The 19096-nt window shown below is 44.7% G+C and overlaps 2 protein-coding genes across 7 annotated transcripts in view; both read left to right on the top strand.

Moving 5' to 3' along the window:
• Window positions 1-5727, top strand: part of bmpr2a (bone morphogenetic protein receptor, type II a (serine/threonine kinase)) — a 26605-nt gene extending 20878 nt beyond the window's left edge. For 3 of the 4 annotated variants that reach the window (XM_048267894.1, XM_048267891.1, XM_048267893.1), the window contains exons 11-13: window positions 1-2; window positions 1380-2719; window positions 3033-5727. The exon at window positions 1-2 is cut by the window's left edge and continues 171 nt beyond it. In XM_048267894.1, coding sequence (XP_048123851.1) covers window positions 1-2; window positions 1380-2719; window positions 3033-3334 — 1644 coding nt within the window. In that variant the 3' untranslated portion in view covers window positions 3335-5727. The remainder of the gene's footprint in view (window positions 3-1379; window positions 2720-3032) is intronic. The other variant, XM_048267895.1, reaches the window with a different exon arrangement.
• A 267-nt stretch (window positions 5728-5994) lies between these two features.
• The window catches only part of dock9b (dedicator of cytokinesis 9b), a 121881-nt gene continuing 108779 nt past the window's right edge, over window positions 5995-19096 (top strand). For all 3 annotated transcript variants that reach the window (XM_048268658.1, XM_048268657.1, XM_048268652.1), the window contains exon 1: window positions 5995-6763. In XM_048268658.1, the coding sequence (XP_048124615.1) occupies window positions 6647-6763 (117 nt within the window). In that variant the 5' untranslated portion in view covers window positions 5995-6646. The remainder of the gene's footprint in view (window positions 6764-19096) is intronic.

The following is a 19096-nucleotide window of genomic DNA, read 5'->3' as shown; positions in this document are numbered from 1 at the left end:
AGGTAACCAGTCGACTTGCCTATTCCTACTTACTTACACATTCACTTGGCAGAGGCTTTTATCCAAAGCGACTTGGATATGTCCGTTATTATAAGGGCTAGTCTCCCTGAAGCGACAAACTGAGGAATAACATTCAGGCTACGTTGCAAAGAATATCTTGGGGAACAATAATACTACAACACTAAAAGACTACTACCAGAGGATGAGATTGCAGAAGCACTAGTCAAGGTGTGGTCAAATGAGAATGTCCTAGAAGGGAAAGGAGGTGGAAGGAAGTAGGAAAGAAAAAGAGAAGAAGGGATGAAGAAGGGATGATGGAAGAAGAAGAAGGGAAGAAGGGAAGTCCATGGTAAGTGCATGTTAGGTGTGTTGGGCTGTTAGAATTCCTTAGGTCGCAGTATAAAGGACAATAAAAAACAAAGTGAAATTCATCTTCCACAACCTGGAGATCACAGAATTCACACAAACGTAAGTGTTCAGGTGTACCTTTTAAATCGACACACTTGCACTGCCAGAGGTAAGGTACTAGTTCTCAATTGAGCACAGAGGGACCTTTGCCTTCTCTGTAGATTAAGGAAAATCTAAGGTTCTGTAACATAATCATTCTTAAACTGAACATAATTTCTAATTTCTCTGTGTACTGTGGAAATAATTTTTCCACATCCCAGTTCTTGGATAAATCTGTGTTAACCTCTTACAAAGGGACATGGACTATAGAATATAGTATGTAGTATATAGTATAAGCTGTGAAACCCTTTGTGTTTTCAAAAATAATTCATACTGCATAAATCTTATACCATTGCAACCCTAAACCCATCACCAGCCAGCTCTCATAAATAATCTGTAGATCAATTAAGCCCTCTGGCACTGCCCTGCATGATAGGAAGGAACCTTTATTTGGCACCCATCACTGCCATAGATATCTCAGTTAGTAAATCAGTAACCAATGGTTATTCCATTAACAGGACATTTTTACAAACGGATTTACAAACGAATATTTAGTGATAAGGTATTACTGGTTACTTATTACCAGATACTGCTGTTAATCATTGTAATAGTTCACACATCAGCCAAACATATCTGCTTCCTTGGCTTATACAGTTGTGTCTTTAGTGTGTGTTAACAGCATATATCAAGCAGCAGCATTCATACCACATTTGGGTTTAAGTGCCTACAACACGGGGGCCTGGGTTCTATTCCGACCTGCAGTCGTTGCCTGATACTATTCCACCTCTCACTTCCTGTCAGTCTCTACAGTCCCATCACAGTTAAAGCCAAGGCAAACGTCTCAAAACTAACAAAAGACATACAGTACCTGAAACCTATTTTGTATGTATTGCACGTTATTTATGTGTGTTGCATGTGTGTGCTTTTCACAGGAACCTGTCTCATGTCCGCCGGACTCCCAAGGTGGGTCCCTACTCCGACCTCTCGTCCTCCTCCTACATCGAGGACTCCGAGGGCCGGACCAAAACCGCTCAAGGTGGCGGAGACGCCTCCTCATCGTCCGGCCCCACCTCTCAGGCGGCAGCGGGCGGAGTCGTGGTGGAGAAAAACAGGAACTGCATCAACTACGAGCGTCAACAACAACAACAACAACACCTCCTCCAGCCATGGCTGCCCAGTCCAGAGAGTAGCGGCGCCAGTCAGTCCACCACCACCACAGGCCTGACCCTCACGCCTCTCTCCGAGCCCCCCGTGGGGTCCGCGTCGACGCTGCACAGCCTCCATCACCACCACCCGCCGCATCACCACCACCACTGCCCCGTCCTCACGCAGGAGGACCTGGAGACGCCCAAGCTGGACCCCAGCGAGGTGGAGCGCAACCTGCGCGAGAGCTCGGACGAGAGCCTGATGGAGACGTCGCAGAAGCTGTTCTGCGCGCCAGACGCGCTGGCCTCCGGGTCGCACGGCCTGCTCTACCCGCTCATCAAGATGGCCGCCGAGGTCACGGGCGGGACTTCGCCGTCATCGTCCTCAACATCGCATCTTCATCTTCATCACCACGGCGATGGCTCGGGGGCTGCCCATCCGCTACCCAAGCAGCAGAACCTTCCCAAGCGGCCTAGCAGCCTGCCGCTGCACGCTAAGACCTCTGGGAAGGAACCCTCGTCATCGTCCTCCTCGCTTCGGCTGAAGTTCGGCAAGCAGAGCAAGTCGAACTTGCGGCAGGTGGAGACTGGCGTTGCCAAGGCCAACGCGGTCGTCGTGGCAGCCGAGCCTCGCCTGGTCACGGTCACCAACAACGTGCCCGTCACAGACGCCGTCGCAGGAGCATCAGGCGTCAGCGCCGGCACCAGCGGGCATCACGGGAAGGGCCCGGCGAGCTCGGAGGACCTGAGCTTCGGCCTGCTGGCCGCCAGCCCCGACGAGCAGGAGCCGCTGCTACGGCGAGAGGCGCGGCCCAACAACGCCAACAACAACAACAGCAACAACAACAACGGCGAGAGCGAGAGCGAGGGCGAGGGGGACAACGAGGGGGGCGGGGAGAGCGCGGACAACGCGCTGCCCAACGAGGCCCCCACCACCGCCAACGCCGGCACCAACACCGCCACCTCAGAGGCGGCCCCTCCCGGCGGCTCCAGAGCCCCCCAGGAGCGCGGTGAGAGCACGGCACCCCCACAGCCTCGCATGGAGGCCCTGCTCAGGCAGCACAAAGGCCGCAGGCCGGAGAGACCCAACTCCCTGGACCTGTCCATCACCACACTGACCTCCACAAGTGAGATTAGAGAGCAGCACGCACCTGTTTCTGAACATCCATCCCTCGTTTTCCTTCAAACATACACGCACCTGCACCAACCCCCACCTACTCAGCACGTCCTCTCAGATCTGCCTCTGTCTTCTTCACCCATCAAATCCATCCCACATATCCATACACGTGCAATCCTTTGTTTTTATCCATTATTTAACTAGGCCAGTCGACTACATTTACGACATGGATTATTTCCAATAACTTGTCTTCTCTTGTCTCTCTCTCTCTCTCTCTCTCTCTCTCTTCTCTCTCTCTCTCTCTCTCTCTCTCTCTCTCTCAGTGGAGGACATGGGAAGGGATAGCAAGGAGCAGGGTTCCGGCGAGAAGATCAAGAAGCGCGTGAAGACGCCGTACGCCCTCAAACGCTGGCGCCCCGCCACCTGGGTCATCTCCTCGGACGTTGCGTTGGACGCCGAGGTCAACAACAATAACACGCACAGCAGCGGCAACACATCCAGGGGAGGCAACCACAACACCTCCACCCAACGGCCCAAATCTACCACCGCCATCTACCTGGGCAGCCGCGGGGGCACCATGACCTCTGCCTACGGCCCTGACCCCAACGATCTCTCGCGGGTCTGAACTATGAGTATACTACCTACCCTCTACCCCCTGCCACCCACCCCCACCCCTGCCACCCCATCCCATGTCCCATCAGCATATACAATGCCTGTAGAGTTTTAGACTGACTGAGCTGGCTGAAATGCAAGCTGGTGAGGGGGGGGGGGGGGTGTGTAACAATAGGATAGTTAATGGACAGTAGCGCAGTGCTACAGAGCTCAGCCTTGTTTGGCCAATCAATACTCACTGTTCATGGTGTATCCTTAAAACCTCGAAACCTTACTTATTTTTAGCCGCGTTCGGAAGACTGACGTGTAAAGGCCTGGAAGGAGTGATGGAGAGGATGACTGGAGTCAAATGGAGGAGTTTTATTTGTTTGTTTGTGTTTTTGTTTGTGTGTTTGTTTGTTTTTCATTAAGTGCTGGATTTAATGTTGTTCCTTGTTGGCCCCTGTGACAAGATGGCTTTAAGAAAAACAATCTCAGCTATGCAGGATCCCATTGGCTCTAAGTGGTCCCATGTTTTTATGTTTTTTTTTATATATATATAATGTGGTGTAAAGTTTTGATTAATGTGCATTTTGAGCTTTTTATATTCTTTTTTTACTTTGCACTTTTCAACGTCAAAATCGTAATTCTTGAATCAGTATCCATGATGACCACCATGAAGAATGGTCTCTAAACTTAAAAAGAAAGATGTAAAGAAAAATAATTGTAAAAAAAGATAATCTGACAATGTTGAATATAAAAATCAGTGTGTTTGCCTGTATAGGTCCTTTAGTCTCTGCTACAGAAACTCTCTTCTTCAACACCAAGGGCAGTCTGAAAGACTGACCAACTGACAATGCTGTATCACTCTTTAGTTGGACTTCACTCTGATTTTAGCATGTCTTTTATGTTCTTTTGTCATTTTTTTCCCTTTTTTATTTTGTTTCCTACTCTTGAAGACGTGCAATAGTCTGTAGCTTATTTTTATGTAAATTTTAGCAAAAATCAACATTTTTTTTTTATTGTTGGTATAATTGATTTTGTATATCATGGTGGGCTGTCTGTTTGAAATTGCAAAAAAAAAAAAAAACGGTTAAGTTGCACTTAAACGGTCACACAATCCCCACATGCAGGACTTGCCCTCCTTGTACACAAACTTCTCCACGGATGACAATCCTGAGGTCCACTCTCCGGGAGAGCTGGGCTATGAAAGCGATCGGGCAGAGAAAAAGCACTAACTCCCCTACCCTGCACCACTCCTTCACAAAACCTGACAATTATCATGAGGTTGTGTTTAGGGGGATTTTTTTTTTTTTTTGGTTTGTTTTGTTTGAAATGTGGGTTTAGTTGCATGCCGTCAGGGCTGTAGAATGCAAAAGTGCAAAACGCGCTGTCGGATTTCTTGTTTTTCAGACTCTCAACTAAAGATTTGTATCTGAGAACAAACACAATGCTATGGGTCACGTTACCAATTCTCCTCACTATCTGAACTTGCCTAGGTGTGTGTGTGTGTGTGTGTGTGTGTGTGTGTGTGTGTGTGTGTGTGTGTGTGTGTGTGTGTGTGTGTGTGTGTAAAAGAATGAATGAATGAGAGCATAAGGTACTTCTTGTGCGTTCTCTTGTATGTATTGTATCTATTCTCGTGTGTGTGAGAGAGAGTGAAATAGAGAGAGAATAGATGTTTCCTGGTTTGTATGTGTTCTTACATGTACCTCTGTGTGTGTGTGTGTGTGTATATGAGTAAGTGTGGGCAGTGAAAATGCATGCGGCCCATCCCCAAAATGGTCAGGGTTCCCCTTCTTGAATGTAAGGAGCTTGAAAGGTCAGTCACTCAAAGTTCATAGGTCAAGCACACAAAATCCTGGACAGTTTCTCAATGCACAGTGCATGCTAAGCTACCCCTACTCCTCACACACCTCAGCAACATTGTGCACTATGCACACACAACCTAGGATGCAAGCAGCTTGTTACATCCCTTGTATGATTGTGATGAGAGTGTGTGTGTGTGTGTGTGTGTGTGTGTCTGTTTGGTGCATGCCCAAAGCTTAAGAGCACAATAGAAAACCCCTTAACTGTTTTCGTAAGTGTCTTAACATCCCAACATCAGCAGAATGCGACTACTGGTCCCTCTGAGACAGTGTTGTGTGCGTGCGTGCGTGTGTGTGTGGAAAGTTTGGGAAAGGTTGTGTGTGTATGCTGTTAATTTAATAAGCTCGATATTCATTTGGCTGACTATGGCCTGAATCTTTCCAGTCTATCATAAGTGTCCAAGTAGCCTGTAGTTACAACTGCTCTCATTCATGCGGAATGCTGTCTCATTGTATGTTTTGAATTCTGTGATTTGTATAACCAGTCGATGACTGTAAAATTGTATTATTATTATTATTATTACGTTCTGCATTTTAATAAATTATAACCTGCATTCAATACCGTGTTGTCAATTGTAATGTGGATATAAGGCGCCATCTTGTGGACGTAACTACACTAAAATAAATAAATAAATTATCGGATAGCATTTCCTATTATGTCCACTAGTCTGTTTTCGTGAAACAGCCAAATGCTGTCAGTTCTCATATTTCCACATTTCGAGTAGCCTACGGTCAAAGTGAGGTTTTTATAACACTGGCTCATGTCAGATGTGCCTTTTACTTTTATTTAAGAAAGGAAGCCGTTGAGATCATATTTGATTGGGACAGACGATCTGACCACTAGATGCCTAGAAATGTTAAGTCCGAACTCTGTAGTTTTAAGCAGCATCGTTCGCATTTGCTTAAGCTATGGAGGAAAATTACTATACTTGTTGGGCGTAACTTTTCCTTAAGAGTCCTCAATTCTTTACCCTAACCTGCCTGGTGTTGTGCGTTAAACTGATCCCAAAAATCGCCTTTGGATAAATTCGGTTGCTTCACACCACTGGACGGTCCCTCACCTGTCAGATGAGTTGAAGATTGTTGCTGTTCAGCGAACGGGAGGAAAGGAGGCGTGACGAAGCGGTTGCAGTTAGAGCATGCCCGCAAAGTGGTGAGAGCGAAGTAGACTAGTGAGCCCAGAATGGAGTCCCGGGGAGCGGACAATAACGAGACGGGAGACGCATAAGGGGAATCCTCGTTTTCACGCATTTAGAAGTCAGGCTGCTGTTTAAAGTGACTGCACAAATTATGCGGGAGGCACGCCATATGGATTTTATGGCCACACTGGATGCGATGAAGGTGCGCTGCATTGCTTGGTGACCACCAAAGGCACAGGGAGCCGGTGGCTGATGGTTTCCCCACGGAAATAAACTAATTTTACCAGCTTGGATGTGTGCAAGCCGTTTGTGAAGTGATCTTGGAGGACGCGCGCGGCTATGGCTTTGACTACTCAGCCCGAGACGAGGAAGTTCACGCGCGGACTCAGCAAACCGGGCACCGCTGCCGAGCTCCGCCAGAGCGTGTCTGAAGTGGTTCGCACCTCTGTCCTGGTGGTGAGTGGACGCCTTCATAAACACTAAAACCCCCTCGCACTTTCTTCTATAAATGAATCTCAATTTTGAGCGTATGTGTATTGCTCTAGACTTCACTGTCCGCAGGCAGGCAGTGTCCTAAATAACGTTAGTGAATGTGGGACAAAGTAATTAGGTGGCTCCAATGAGAGTATTGAAAAGTGAAAATGGGCCGGGTAGGTGATAGTGCGTGGTAATAGTGAACATACTATTCCGGCATAAAACTGTAGGCTAGACCTATATAACCTATATATGGTTGTTACAACATACCAACATGAGTTATGTGATAATGGTAGGCTATGACTTGATAGCGTTAACCAAATGTATTATTAGAAGCACATAAGCATAGCCTGTAGTCAGGGTGTAGTGGTAAAATAAGAGGTGAGTAGCCTAAACTATGAATTATGTGAGCTCGGTGAGGTGGACTGCGCCATTGGTTTGGTTGATTTTTTAAAAAGGCATTCAGAACATGTTTGATGATGCGGTTATTGTCCAATGTTTATTACAATACCACTGGTAGGATATTAAATGGTTCCTAGAGTATTGATGAGTGTACATATTGTAAATCTGGATAATATGGTGTGACTTTTTAATGTTAAAAGTTGCAATTGGTGAATAAACTCTTTTGAGAGATGAAAAACCCGAATAAGAGGTGGATAAACTCTATTTCTGCAATTTCAGAGGTGGATAAACTGCGTTTACTTGCGTTTAGCCTCCACTACATCCCTGCCTGTTGCCCACCCTCTTAAGTTGCTGTCATATTGGGACCTAAATGGCCTCTTTGCCATTGATTGGAAATTAGTTAAATTAGTAACATTGTGGTAACATTATTGACATAGCGTGTTATGACTTCATGGTAAAGCCTCCAAAACACCTGACAGTGCAGCACTTGGAGTGATCTTGGAGGTTGTCAGTGTATTAGTCCCCAAATACACTGACAACACAATTGATAAAAGGTCACTGAAAATGGAAAAGCAAGCATGAGTTTTGTGTAAAATATGTCATAATTGAACTAATTAGATGTATTAGCCTATGTGACAAAGTTTGGTTGAGGAGAAATATCATTGTGATGGTTAAAACAAATATCACAGTCTTTGGACCAAGGCACTTGTTTTAAGTTTACATTTGTTCACTTAGCAGACTCTTCCTAGATACAATTTCATTTGTATGCTTTTGCAATAGGCCCTACAGGTCTTTCTTCAGGCAGCCATTCCTGTCCTTATGAGGACCGGAAAAGTTTCGTCCAAGCACACTGGCCAGCTGGTATTAATTTGGCAGTATGTGTTCCAAAAGAGTACTTTTTGCAGTCCCAAATACTATGCCTGTGTGTGTGTGTGTGTGTGTGTGTGTGTGTTTGTGTGTGTTTTGGACACAGAGATAGACATTCTGGTTAGACTTGTGTCTTTGACTTGTCACTCCACTGAGTATACAACGTTGCTGTGTGTGAAAAAAAAAAAAAATGTACTCCTGATTTGAACGTGTTTCAAAGGGCAAACTAATAATAAGTAGTCGTCAATGTCCAAGTAGTTTGGTAGTTACTCATTTGTAAGACCAACATTTTCTCCATGTTATAAAAGGCGACCAGCCTTGTTCAGCCAGCTCAGACCGTCTGATGAGAGTTGTTTAGATTTCTACAGATCTTAATCGTTGCTTGTTTGTGTAAATACCCGTAAACGGAACAAGTATTGTTCCATTGGGAAACAGGAAACCCTGTGACAGACACATTTAATAAACGGTTGGAGTGTTTGCCCCCTCTGGCATACCCTCGCTTGGCACAGCTCGCTCCTGGAGACTGCCTCCAACTTTCTTGGGGACGTTGCTTGGTAACAGCAGTACACATTCACATTCACACTCTCTCTCTGACACACACACACACACACATACACACACTCACTCACCATCCGGGCCTTGGGTGAGAAATGGAACCCCATGGTCGCTTCCAATGTGTGCTACGCTCACCTCTTCACTTATTCATGATCCTGCACTCACTGGCTGAGTTGCTGGGTTGATGGCTACGCCAGCAGTGCATGCTGGGTAGAGACGACACAGTGGGAGTTTGCCCGGTGACATCCCTGCACGCACGGAGGGAGTGTGAGGCCACACAGATGGATCATTTAGGTGCTCATTACAGTTGCACAAACACATCTGTTTGTGTGTACCAAACTAATCAAATCAACATACAGTTGCAGTTTATTAGCCAGTTATAGAGAAGGGGAAAATATGGAGCTGGAGAATGGAAAATGTGGAAATGGACGAATGTCATCCAAAATGTGTGATTCTTTAAATATTTAAATTGCTGACCTGACTTCAATGGAAACAGACTCTATCCCAATCCTGCCGCTTTTCCTGCACTCGTGCGTGAATAATGTATGGCTGTGACGGCAGTGTGTAGCTCCTGACGGGCCCCTCAACGGTCCTCCTCTCTCTCATTCTCTCTCTCTCTCTCTCTCTCTCTCTCGTATGCAAAACAAGGTCACCTAGTGAAGCCGCAGTCTTAGTTTAACCCCTAAGACTCCAGCTGTGAGTGGATGGCGAGGTCGCATCTGGTACACAAGTGGGTTCATTTCAAGACAGCCACTTCATGGAAATGAACAGAAAAATCAATGAATAAATGTGGAGCAAAGCCTCTTGGGAAAGCTATTTGTTCGTTCCAGTGTGGCAGTGGAATTTTCAGTGAAGTTCTTTTTACGTAATTGATTGAGTGGAAATCAAACTGATCCAATACATGTTTTAGGGTGGAAAGGTTGCAGTTCTTTTCTGTTCAGTGAAAACATGCTCTTTAATCTTCTTATGGGATGGGACCTGCATGTCCCAATGAAGTGTCTCTTCATTAGATATCTGTACCTGGTGTGGTGTTGATAAAACTGGGTTTTTCTTTTGATGTCTGAACATTGTCAGAATGCTGAGCATGAGAGCAGATGATGATGGGATATTGGAGGACTGTGCTGTGTCATCAGGGGGAGACAGCACTGGGCAGACTGTCTGCACTGGTGGAGACAGAGCCCTCTTGGGCTGATGATTCCAGGTCATTTGCAGATCAAACAGATTTGCGCTCTGTGTGTGTGTGTGTGTGTGTGAGTGAGAGATAAGGGGAGCATACTTAGTGAACCATGCCTATTTATCGTCTGTTTGAATGCACACACGGATGTAGCTATGCACACACAGACACACACATGTGCACACACACACATACACTTACACACATTGCTCTTTTGAATGTGCAATGTCTGCATATTCATTGGTTCCATCTGCCTGCTCTTGTTTTTACAGACCTTATAAACCATATATATATATATACATCTTTTGATTATTATGTTTATAAGTAGTTTATATCCAATTGTGGTTTGATTGAAGGACTCCAGTAAATCAGCTGTTTCTCAGTGACATCTTCTTCCCCATATGACACTCGCCGTGGCCCCAAGTGTTAAAGGGGAGACTTTTAAAGCTGTCCGCCTGATGCCAATCAATGCAATAAATGTCACAGTACATTTTACTCCATGACTCCAAGAGGCCAGACTACTCTCCAGGGTCCTACTACTTGTTGGGTTCTTTCATAGAGTGGTTTCAAGATTTTGGGATAACGGTAGTCTCTGTAGTTCTGTTCCCTGTGTGCGAGTCCTTCCTGTTCTACTAAACTTCTCTACTGACTCCTGACTCAGTTTCACACCGATCCTAACCGCATCAAGCAAGAATTAGCGACAAAATCATGTAGATTATATTGTTTTCAGTTGGAATGTCCTATTTGTATGTGACATGACACAGTGTTCTGCAGTGCGATGCAGTGCTACGTTTTGAGCAGAACTTTTGTAGGACACCACATTCCTGTTTTCTTTCTGTCTCTTGCGTTGTTCAGCTATTTTGAACGAGAAATATGACACAATAGAAGGGCATATTTCATTGATTCTGTGTAGAGAGCAGTCAATGCTACTGTACACGGCAGTCGGAGGCTCTCATGCAGATAGGATAAGATATAACTCCACCACGATATCAGCTGATTTCTGGAACACCACTGGAGACCAACTGGGTAAGGACATTGGTGTTAATAGAACTGTGGTCTCCTTATATTTGCTGTTTGCATCAGTGCTTTGTGATGTCATTTGTTCCTAGTGTGACTGCGAGTATAGGCTGCTGACCCCTGCCCATATGAGACACCCTACCCAACCAGTACAATGAGGTCATTAGTGAGAAGGGGTCTTGCTGGAGTCAAAGGTCATCCATAACATGAGCCAGGTCAGGGTCAGGTTACCTTTCTTTCTCTTTCATTCTTTCTTTCTTTCTTTGTGTTTCTCTCTCTCTCACACGCGCACACACACACACACACACACACACACACACACACACACACACACACACACACACACACACACACACACACACACACACTCTTGGGTACACCTTGTATCCCGTGAGGGAAATTTGGTCTCTGCATTTATCCCAATCCATGAATTAGTGAAACACAAACAGCACACAGTGAACACACAGTGAGGTGAAGCACACACTAACCCAGAGCAGTGAGCTGCCTGCTACAGCGGCGCTTGGGGAGCAGTGAGGGGTTAGGTGCCTTGCTCAAGGGCACTTCACACTTCAGCTGTGGATGTGGGCATTGGAGAGCAGTGCTCAACCACTTCCCCCGCCCACATTTTTCCTACTTGTCGGGGATCGAGCCAGCAACCAGCAACCCTTCGGTTACAAGCCTGATGCCCTAACCAATAGGCCACAGCTGCCCCAAAATGAAAATGAAAATGACCTTGAATGAAAGCTAAAAACTTGCCATTGACAGTTCATAGATATGCAATGTACAGTACTTGTGCGCCTTTGTGTGTGCATGTGTGCGTGTATGTAAGCATTTGTGTGTGTGTGTGATAGACTCTCTCACTTTATCATTTATAGTTTAATTACACTAAATATATCACAAACACAAACAGAACCATTAGTTGACACAATCCAGGAACTGTAACATCCACTATTCTTTTAAATGAAACAGGCAAAATGAACATGCTTATAACATGCCGACTTCCTGATGGTCAGGCCTTTACATTTGCATTTACATCTAGCCATTTAGCACTTTTATCCAAATTGACTTACAAAAAAGGGTACAATTAAGGTACAGTGCGATTAGGACATGTTAGTGCAGCGATAGGTACTACTCACAATCCATCGGATGAAGTGCCAATACAAGCATGTTAAGTCAAGGGAAGATAAAGGAGGGACAGTGAGGACAGAGGAGAAGATTGTAAGTGCTACATTAGGCTTGTCCAGTTGTTTAGCAGTGCTAGGACCAGATCGTGCTACATTAAGCTTGTCCAGTTATTTAGTAGTGCTAGGACCAGATCGTGGTAAGTGCTACATTAAGCTTGTCCAGTTGTTTAGCAGTGCTAGGAGAAGATTGTAAGTGCTATATTAAGCTTGTCCAGTTGTTTAGCAGTGCTAGGAGAAGATACATTAAGCTTGTCCAGTTATTTACATTAGGAGAAGCTTGTCCAGTTGTTTAGCAGTGCTAGGAGAAGATTGTGGTTGCTACATTGCTTTGTCCAGGAGAAGAGCTTGTCCAGTTGTTTAGTAGTGCTAGGAGAAGATGCTACATTAATGTCCAAACTGGAAAGCTTCCATCCTCTGTATTGCAAGTCAGTGTAGCTTCAAAAGGAGGTAAAATAACTACATTGTGTAGCTCAGTGGTTCTCAAAGTGTCAGACGGGCCCCACTAGTTAGGGAATAGAGACATGACAGGTGGGGCACGAGGAACATGAAATAATAATAATAAAAAATGTGCCTATCTTTAATAATGCAAATCTTTTTTGACAAGGAAGATCATACTGTACATTGAAAGCAAAACAGCCACACGCGGACAGTCATAAACAGACCAACATATGAATTAAAGTTCAGTAAAATTAAAGTAAAATTCAGTGGACCGAGATGGGAATGTAACTTAAGTTTATAAACTTAAAAAAAATATATTTGAAGTTTCTATTTTGCCTGGTTGATAGGGTCAAGTGGGGCTTGAAAATTCCCCACCTCTAAAGTGGGGAATGACAGGAAAAAGTTTGAGAACCACTGGTGTAGCTTTATCACAGACATCAACACCTGGATTAGAGGTGGTCTTTGGATGGGGAAACACTGAAAATCCTCCCCAAAAAAACAAGGGAAAAACTCCAAGGCACATGTTTGGATAGTTGGCTTTTCTGGTGCATCCTCCAGTTTAGTCTGGAGCTTCCTGCAGTTTAATCTCCCGCCTGTCCACCTGGAGCACTCAGAGACCCGAAACCTTTAGGGAGCAGCAGGGGCAGCGGAGTGCCTGCTGATTAAATATCTGCCCTCGTTAATTATGGATGGCCACAGGTTAGGTGTCTGGGGCCTATTTTTTACGCTCTCCTTTTGTCCGCTTTGCACTGGCAGGACACGGGACACTCGGGGTGCCATGAGGGTGTTTAGCCCCCTTCCACAGATCTCCGCATACTCAGGATGGGTTGGAAGTATGAGGGGCGAGAGAAAGATGAGTCCCATCCAAACTGATAGCAGGTTGATTGTGCAGCTCAAGTGTTCTTAAATAGCGTAGTCAGTGCTGGAGACGGCTCCTAACAGAAGAACAGTTTGTTCTGGAATGTTATTCTTGGTGTTTTAGTACAGTGGTTGGATGTTGAACTAAATATATTTCAGGTCTTTGGTAGCATAGCCTTTTAGTTGGGAACGATATACAGGAAGAGTCAATCAATTGTATTTGTTGTCTGTCTGTGTGTGTGTGTATGTGTGTGTGTGTGTGTTTGAGTCTGTTGTTTGTGTCCCCACAGCTCTGACTGACAGATGAGCGTCTCTAACTGAATCACGGCGGAACAGAACAGCGGTGAAAGCCCACTGCTGCCCAATCAGTTAGAGAATCACTCATCATTACTGTCTGCACCCAATGTACCCAGACACACGCACACACACACACACACACACACACACACACACACACACACACACACGCACACACACTGATAAGCACAAACATCATTACTGTCTAGTTCTAGGTCTAGGTCTAGTTTTCTTCATTTCCTTCAGTTGCTTCCTGATGTCCTGATTTGGACACACACCTACACACACACACACACACACACACACACACACAGGCTGCTAACCTAATAATTTGACCTCAATGATATTAATGCAGGCTTAATGTGATGCAGCCTGGTGTGCTGTCTATCCAGGCAAATGGCAGCAGTAGCAGCAGCATTAGCAAGGGTCTGTAAAGATTAAGATCATTCATAAGATCATTCATATTGGACTTTGACTTCTGTGTACTAGCAGTACTTATTGTAACAATAGTTGTGTATTTCCTTTCAGTCAATTTCAATGGAGCTTTATTGGCATTACTCAATGAAGCAGTGTTGCCAAAGCAAACATAATTCAGTCCCTATGTGTGAGAGACAGTTCAATATATAGGACTTGATGGTCTATTCTGTGCAATAATATTAGGCTGCTTCCCTTTACTCTATTTAATTTATTACCGCACTGGATGATTTGTAGGCTGTGGAAGGTGTGCGTGGAGTGCTTGTGTGTGTGGGGGGAGCTGTATATTTATGTATTTATCTATCTATGTTTTAATGTGTGTATATCTGCACTTTGACCACCTGCATTTCCCTTTTTGGGATAATGAAGTTGACCTTTTACTTTTGACATGATGTTGAGGGAACAGGAAGTATTGTCCCAGAGCTTGGGCATAGGCAGTTGAGAGGAATTCCAGCGAAATAACTTCTATTTTATTGGGTGAGCTCTATATTGAAGGTAATACATCAGTATGAAATAGAGCCAGGTACATTATAGATATGCAAGCGTAAACTATTTAATTAGCACTTCAATTATAGTTCACTGAAGTGCTTTTAAATGGATGCACTGAAAAATAAAATCATGTCTGGTCATGACAGGACATTTTAGTACATGCAATCTCCTCCCCTGCACTCATACCTGACTGTAGTGAAATGATTTGTCATTTTGGCACCAGCCCATGATCTTCTGAAGAGAGGATTGCTGCAGGTCTTGCTTCACTTAGAAACTGGCTTTATTCACACCGCCTCATCATTCATCATGTTAGTGTTAATTTATGCCACAATGCTACATACCCAGAAGTTGAAGGTCAGGCCAGAGAGGAAAAGTGTTGCAGAACTGTTTTTACATACAAGTTGGTTCAATATTGCAAACAACTCATCTATATTATATTTTACCACGTCTGCTTTAGCGGACTACTTGGGATAGCTTAAACTGGACCACCAGTGATCCACGGACAACACTTTGAGAAACACTGGTCTACGAATATGACAGTGGTCCAGTCAAATCTTTTACTGTCTATGGTCAAATCCCAGCCGAGCTATAACTGTATAAATCAGAATGAGTAATTATAACAGACGAGTAGCCCTGTGGACACACAATATTGTTGGAAAATTGAGATGTGTGAAACACTATTTGACTCAAATGGTAATCAGAAATAATTAGTTATAAAAAAAAGACTAAAATGTGTTGACTAAAACTGACTAAGACTAAGATACCTTTAGTTTTCTTTTGACTAAAACTAGACTAAAATGACGAGACTTTTAGTCGACTAAAACTTGACTAACAAAAATGATATTTGAATGACTAAATATGACAAAGACTAAAAAGGACATTTCGTCACAAGACTAAGACTAAGACTAAATTAAAAATAGGTGACAAAATGAACACTACATCATGTTGGCATCCTGGCATCACCTCAGCTTACTGGTTCACCCCAGCCTGGGTTATGTGGCTAAACCAGTCAGGATGTACTGTAGCCCATAACAACTCTATCAATGTGAGACTGAACAGCAATGTATGTTTCGAGTTCAGTTTGGAAGTTTAAAACAAAGTCTTGAGGCTTGAGAGTTTGTCAGCACCGCTACTGTCTATATCGGTGTAGTAATGGAATAGTAGGGGCAGGTGGTCACTATGGTTCTTTACCCATGATGCATAGGGGGGAGTGATGACTGTTTTTCCATTAGCAAATTTGGAGCCTGACTCGGGTGCCGTGTCTCCTACTGAGGACAAAGCCACTCCGCTCCTCTCCTCCCCTCTCCTCTCCTCCCCCTGGGTTTCGTCCTGGTTGTGGATGTTCCACTCTGTGTATGGTTAGCTCTGAGCCGATCAGACGTAATCCATTTCCTGGCTTTTCTTGGCTCTAGTTTACACTATGCGGCTGTGCCTGGATGGTTTGGAAAGAACAAGAGGAAGAAGAGGAGGAAGAAGAAGAAGAAGTAGGATAGAAAAAGAATTAAACATTTCTTCCTCGAATCGGAGTTAGTGAGAAGTGTCTCAGATTCTCCAGCACCACTGTGCCATTGGAAAATCCATCAAACTCTGTGTCTTGTGTTTTTTTTAAAATTATTACTGGTGGAAACTTGTCTGACGTCCACACGCTGGAAGACTGTGAGCCTAAAGTGCCTTTCGAGGCTTCCGCCACCACAGCCCTGGCTGGTATGACACCATAGCCTCTGATCCTGGATCAGCACTGGGTCAGACTAAGGACAGAGCAGAGGCACTCCTGGTGTTGTTGCCATACTGGACATACCATATCTTTGGGTGTGTTTATTTTAACTTTGTCACACATGCTTGTAATCACTTAATTACATCATCAACATTCCATGGTCTCTCGTCGGTACTTAACTCTCTATATGTGAATGGAGCTTTACACTTGTTATTTGGCACTGTCCACTTCAGATGAGATTGCCCAAGATTCTTTTTAAAACAAATGTAAACACACGGCATGTGTCTTTGACAAGGGTTTTTCTTGTCCAGTATGGTTTCATCAATCCACAATGTAATGTGCATTCCTTTGCTTTTGTGACATGATGATTTCTGTATCCCTTTAATGGTCATGGCAAGAAAGCAACAACAACAACAACAACAACAACAACAACAACAACATCTTTTGCATTTCTGAAGATTAACACAATATTAACACTACCACTAACACTACCATTGACACTGCCACACAGCATTATGTTGTTGTGTGAGGTTAAAAAAAGATTTAATAATGCAAGGCATGCTCGACCAAACGATTGAGCAGACCAATAAAATGGACATATTTCTGTGTTGTTGGCGACGGTCTGTCTTGTCCAGTATGGTTTCATCCACCCACAGTGCAGTATTCCACTAGTGAGTGCACCAAGCATTCCTTTACTTTTGCCTCATGATTTGCAGGACCCCAGTTATTACGGCATTGCTGCATATACTTGCTTTGGGTTGATCTATACGTATTTGCAGTTGGGTGTACTGGCATACTGAAATATTTTTATTTGTATTTGCTACTGGAAAACATGATGTCAGCCTCTGAGACATAGTACATAGTGAGCTTTCACACTCCATAAAGAGTTGTTGAGTTGTTACTTTCGGGAAACGTATGAAGAAAAGAGGTGTGAGACAGGGAGAGGGTGAGGAAAGACAAAAGGGAGTAACAGAGAGAAAGAGAGAGAGAAAGAGAGAGAGAGAGGGAGAGAGAGAGGTAGGGTTTCAAAGGAACACTTTGCATTTACACTGTCACTGACCCACCACACTAATAGTGTGTAAATAAATCTCCTGCACTCTTGACATTAGATGAGTATAGTCGGGCCTTGAGCTGCCTGTGTGTGTGTGTGTGTGTGTGTGTGTGTGTGCGTGCGTGTGTGCGCATGTGTGTGTGTGCATGCCTGTAAGGTGCCCCTCCTTTGCGAGTGAGTGCCATGCCCTCTAATGCCATTCTGAGCGTAAGTGGCGTGCCAAGCACTCCACTCTCATTCTCCGACACTCTGTTTACGGTGAGCGGCGTGGTTCATCTGGAGATCTCATCAGCGCGTCTCTGGGCTCGTTTGAGGCTGTCTGCCACAGCTGGAATGCCTTTCATGAGGGACTTGGCTGCCATTCGGCTGCCCTGGTCTCCTCTCCTCCCCATCTCTCTCCTTCCCCAGGCCTGACACATTAAACCCACACACCCTGATCACTCTCTGCCTCCCTCTCTCTCTCTCTCTCTCTCTCTTCTCTTTTCTCATTCTCTTTCTGTCTGTCTGGCTGGACGGGAGCTGGGAGAGGTTTGGGCCTGACACATTAAATCCCCACACCCTGATCTCTCTTCCTCTCTCTCTTTCTCTTCCTCTCTCTCTCTTTCTCTCTGTCTGGCTGGAGCTGTGGAGCTGGGAGAGGCTTGGTTCCAGGACTGGAGGAGACTTTTCCGTCAGCTAAGAAGGGAGCGAGAGAGAGAGAGAGAGAGAGAGAGAGAGAGAGAGAGAGAGAGAGAAAAGAGAGAGAGAGAGAGAGAGAGGCTTTCCCTCTGCTCTGTCAAACAGTTCCTCCAGGCTCACACTGCTATTCCTGATTGAATCACGCCTTTTTTTTTGTCAGAGCAAACATAATACCAAGAGAAAAGGATGACCAGTGCTTTATCCACTCTCCAGATAAAGCTTTAATGACCATATGACCCAGTGATATTGACGCCAACCTGTGTGTCCAGCATCACGTTGGGTAGCATGTGCTGAAGCCGTAGATGAGCTTTAATAGACCTGGGATGCTCTGGCTGGTAGCGATTTTTGTCGGTGAGTTCTTTGGAAGGCGAGTCCAGCGCAGTGTATTAAAGCCCAAAGTTCTTACATAAAAAGCAATCGAAATCAGTGCTCTAGAATAACCAGGAGCTGGGACTTAATATTTACTTTATTTGTGTGTGTGTGTGTGTGTGTGTGTGTGTGTGTGTGTGTTTGTGTGTGTGGTGTGTGTGTGTGTGTGTGTGTGTGTGTGTGTGTACAAGTAAAGTGTGTGTGCATGCATGTATGTATGTATGTATGTGTGTGTGTGTGTGTGTGTACAGTGTGTAGCAGCCAAGAGCTGCCCAATAATGTTTGTGAGCATTTGTTTATACCACTGTGCACTGTGAGACAATATTGCATATCTGTGGCCTGCATTGGAATTAGGCTACCTGGAAGCAACCCATCAGGATCTGGTATTTCACATAAAACCTTTTTTAATCTAATGACCCATTTTCTAGTGTTTTGATGTAAACAGTCCCCTTTTCCCATGTGTATCAAGTATTCACTTACAGTATGTGAATTCCACATGTGCATTTCCAAAGTAGATGTGTGTATAGACTCAGTAGGTGCTACTTCTTTTTGATGGACTATTATTTGTAATGGCAACCTAGTTGATTGTGTTATGAAATGGCGGATAGTGCACTCCCACTAAGGAGAGGGTAACACACCCAGGGATATGGTATCGTGCACTGGTCAAGGTCTTGGCCGTCAGGCTGCTGTCCAGCTTACACCGGGTGGTCAGTCTAATGATCCCTTTCCCTGGAACGAAAGATGGAAT

The sequence above is a fragment of the Alosa alosa genome, chromosome 17, assembly GCF_017589495.1.
Source record: "Alosa alosa isolate M-15738 ecotype Scorff River chromosome 17, AALO_Geno_1.1, whole genome shotgun sequence".
NCBI classification, from domain to species: domain Eukaryota; kingdom Metazoa; phylum Chordata; class Actinopteri; order Clupeiformes; family Clupeidae; genus Alosa; species Alosa alosa.
Note: the sequence above shows the minus strand (reverse complement) of the source record. Positions and strands in the feature narration are given on the sequence as shown.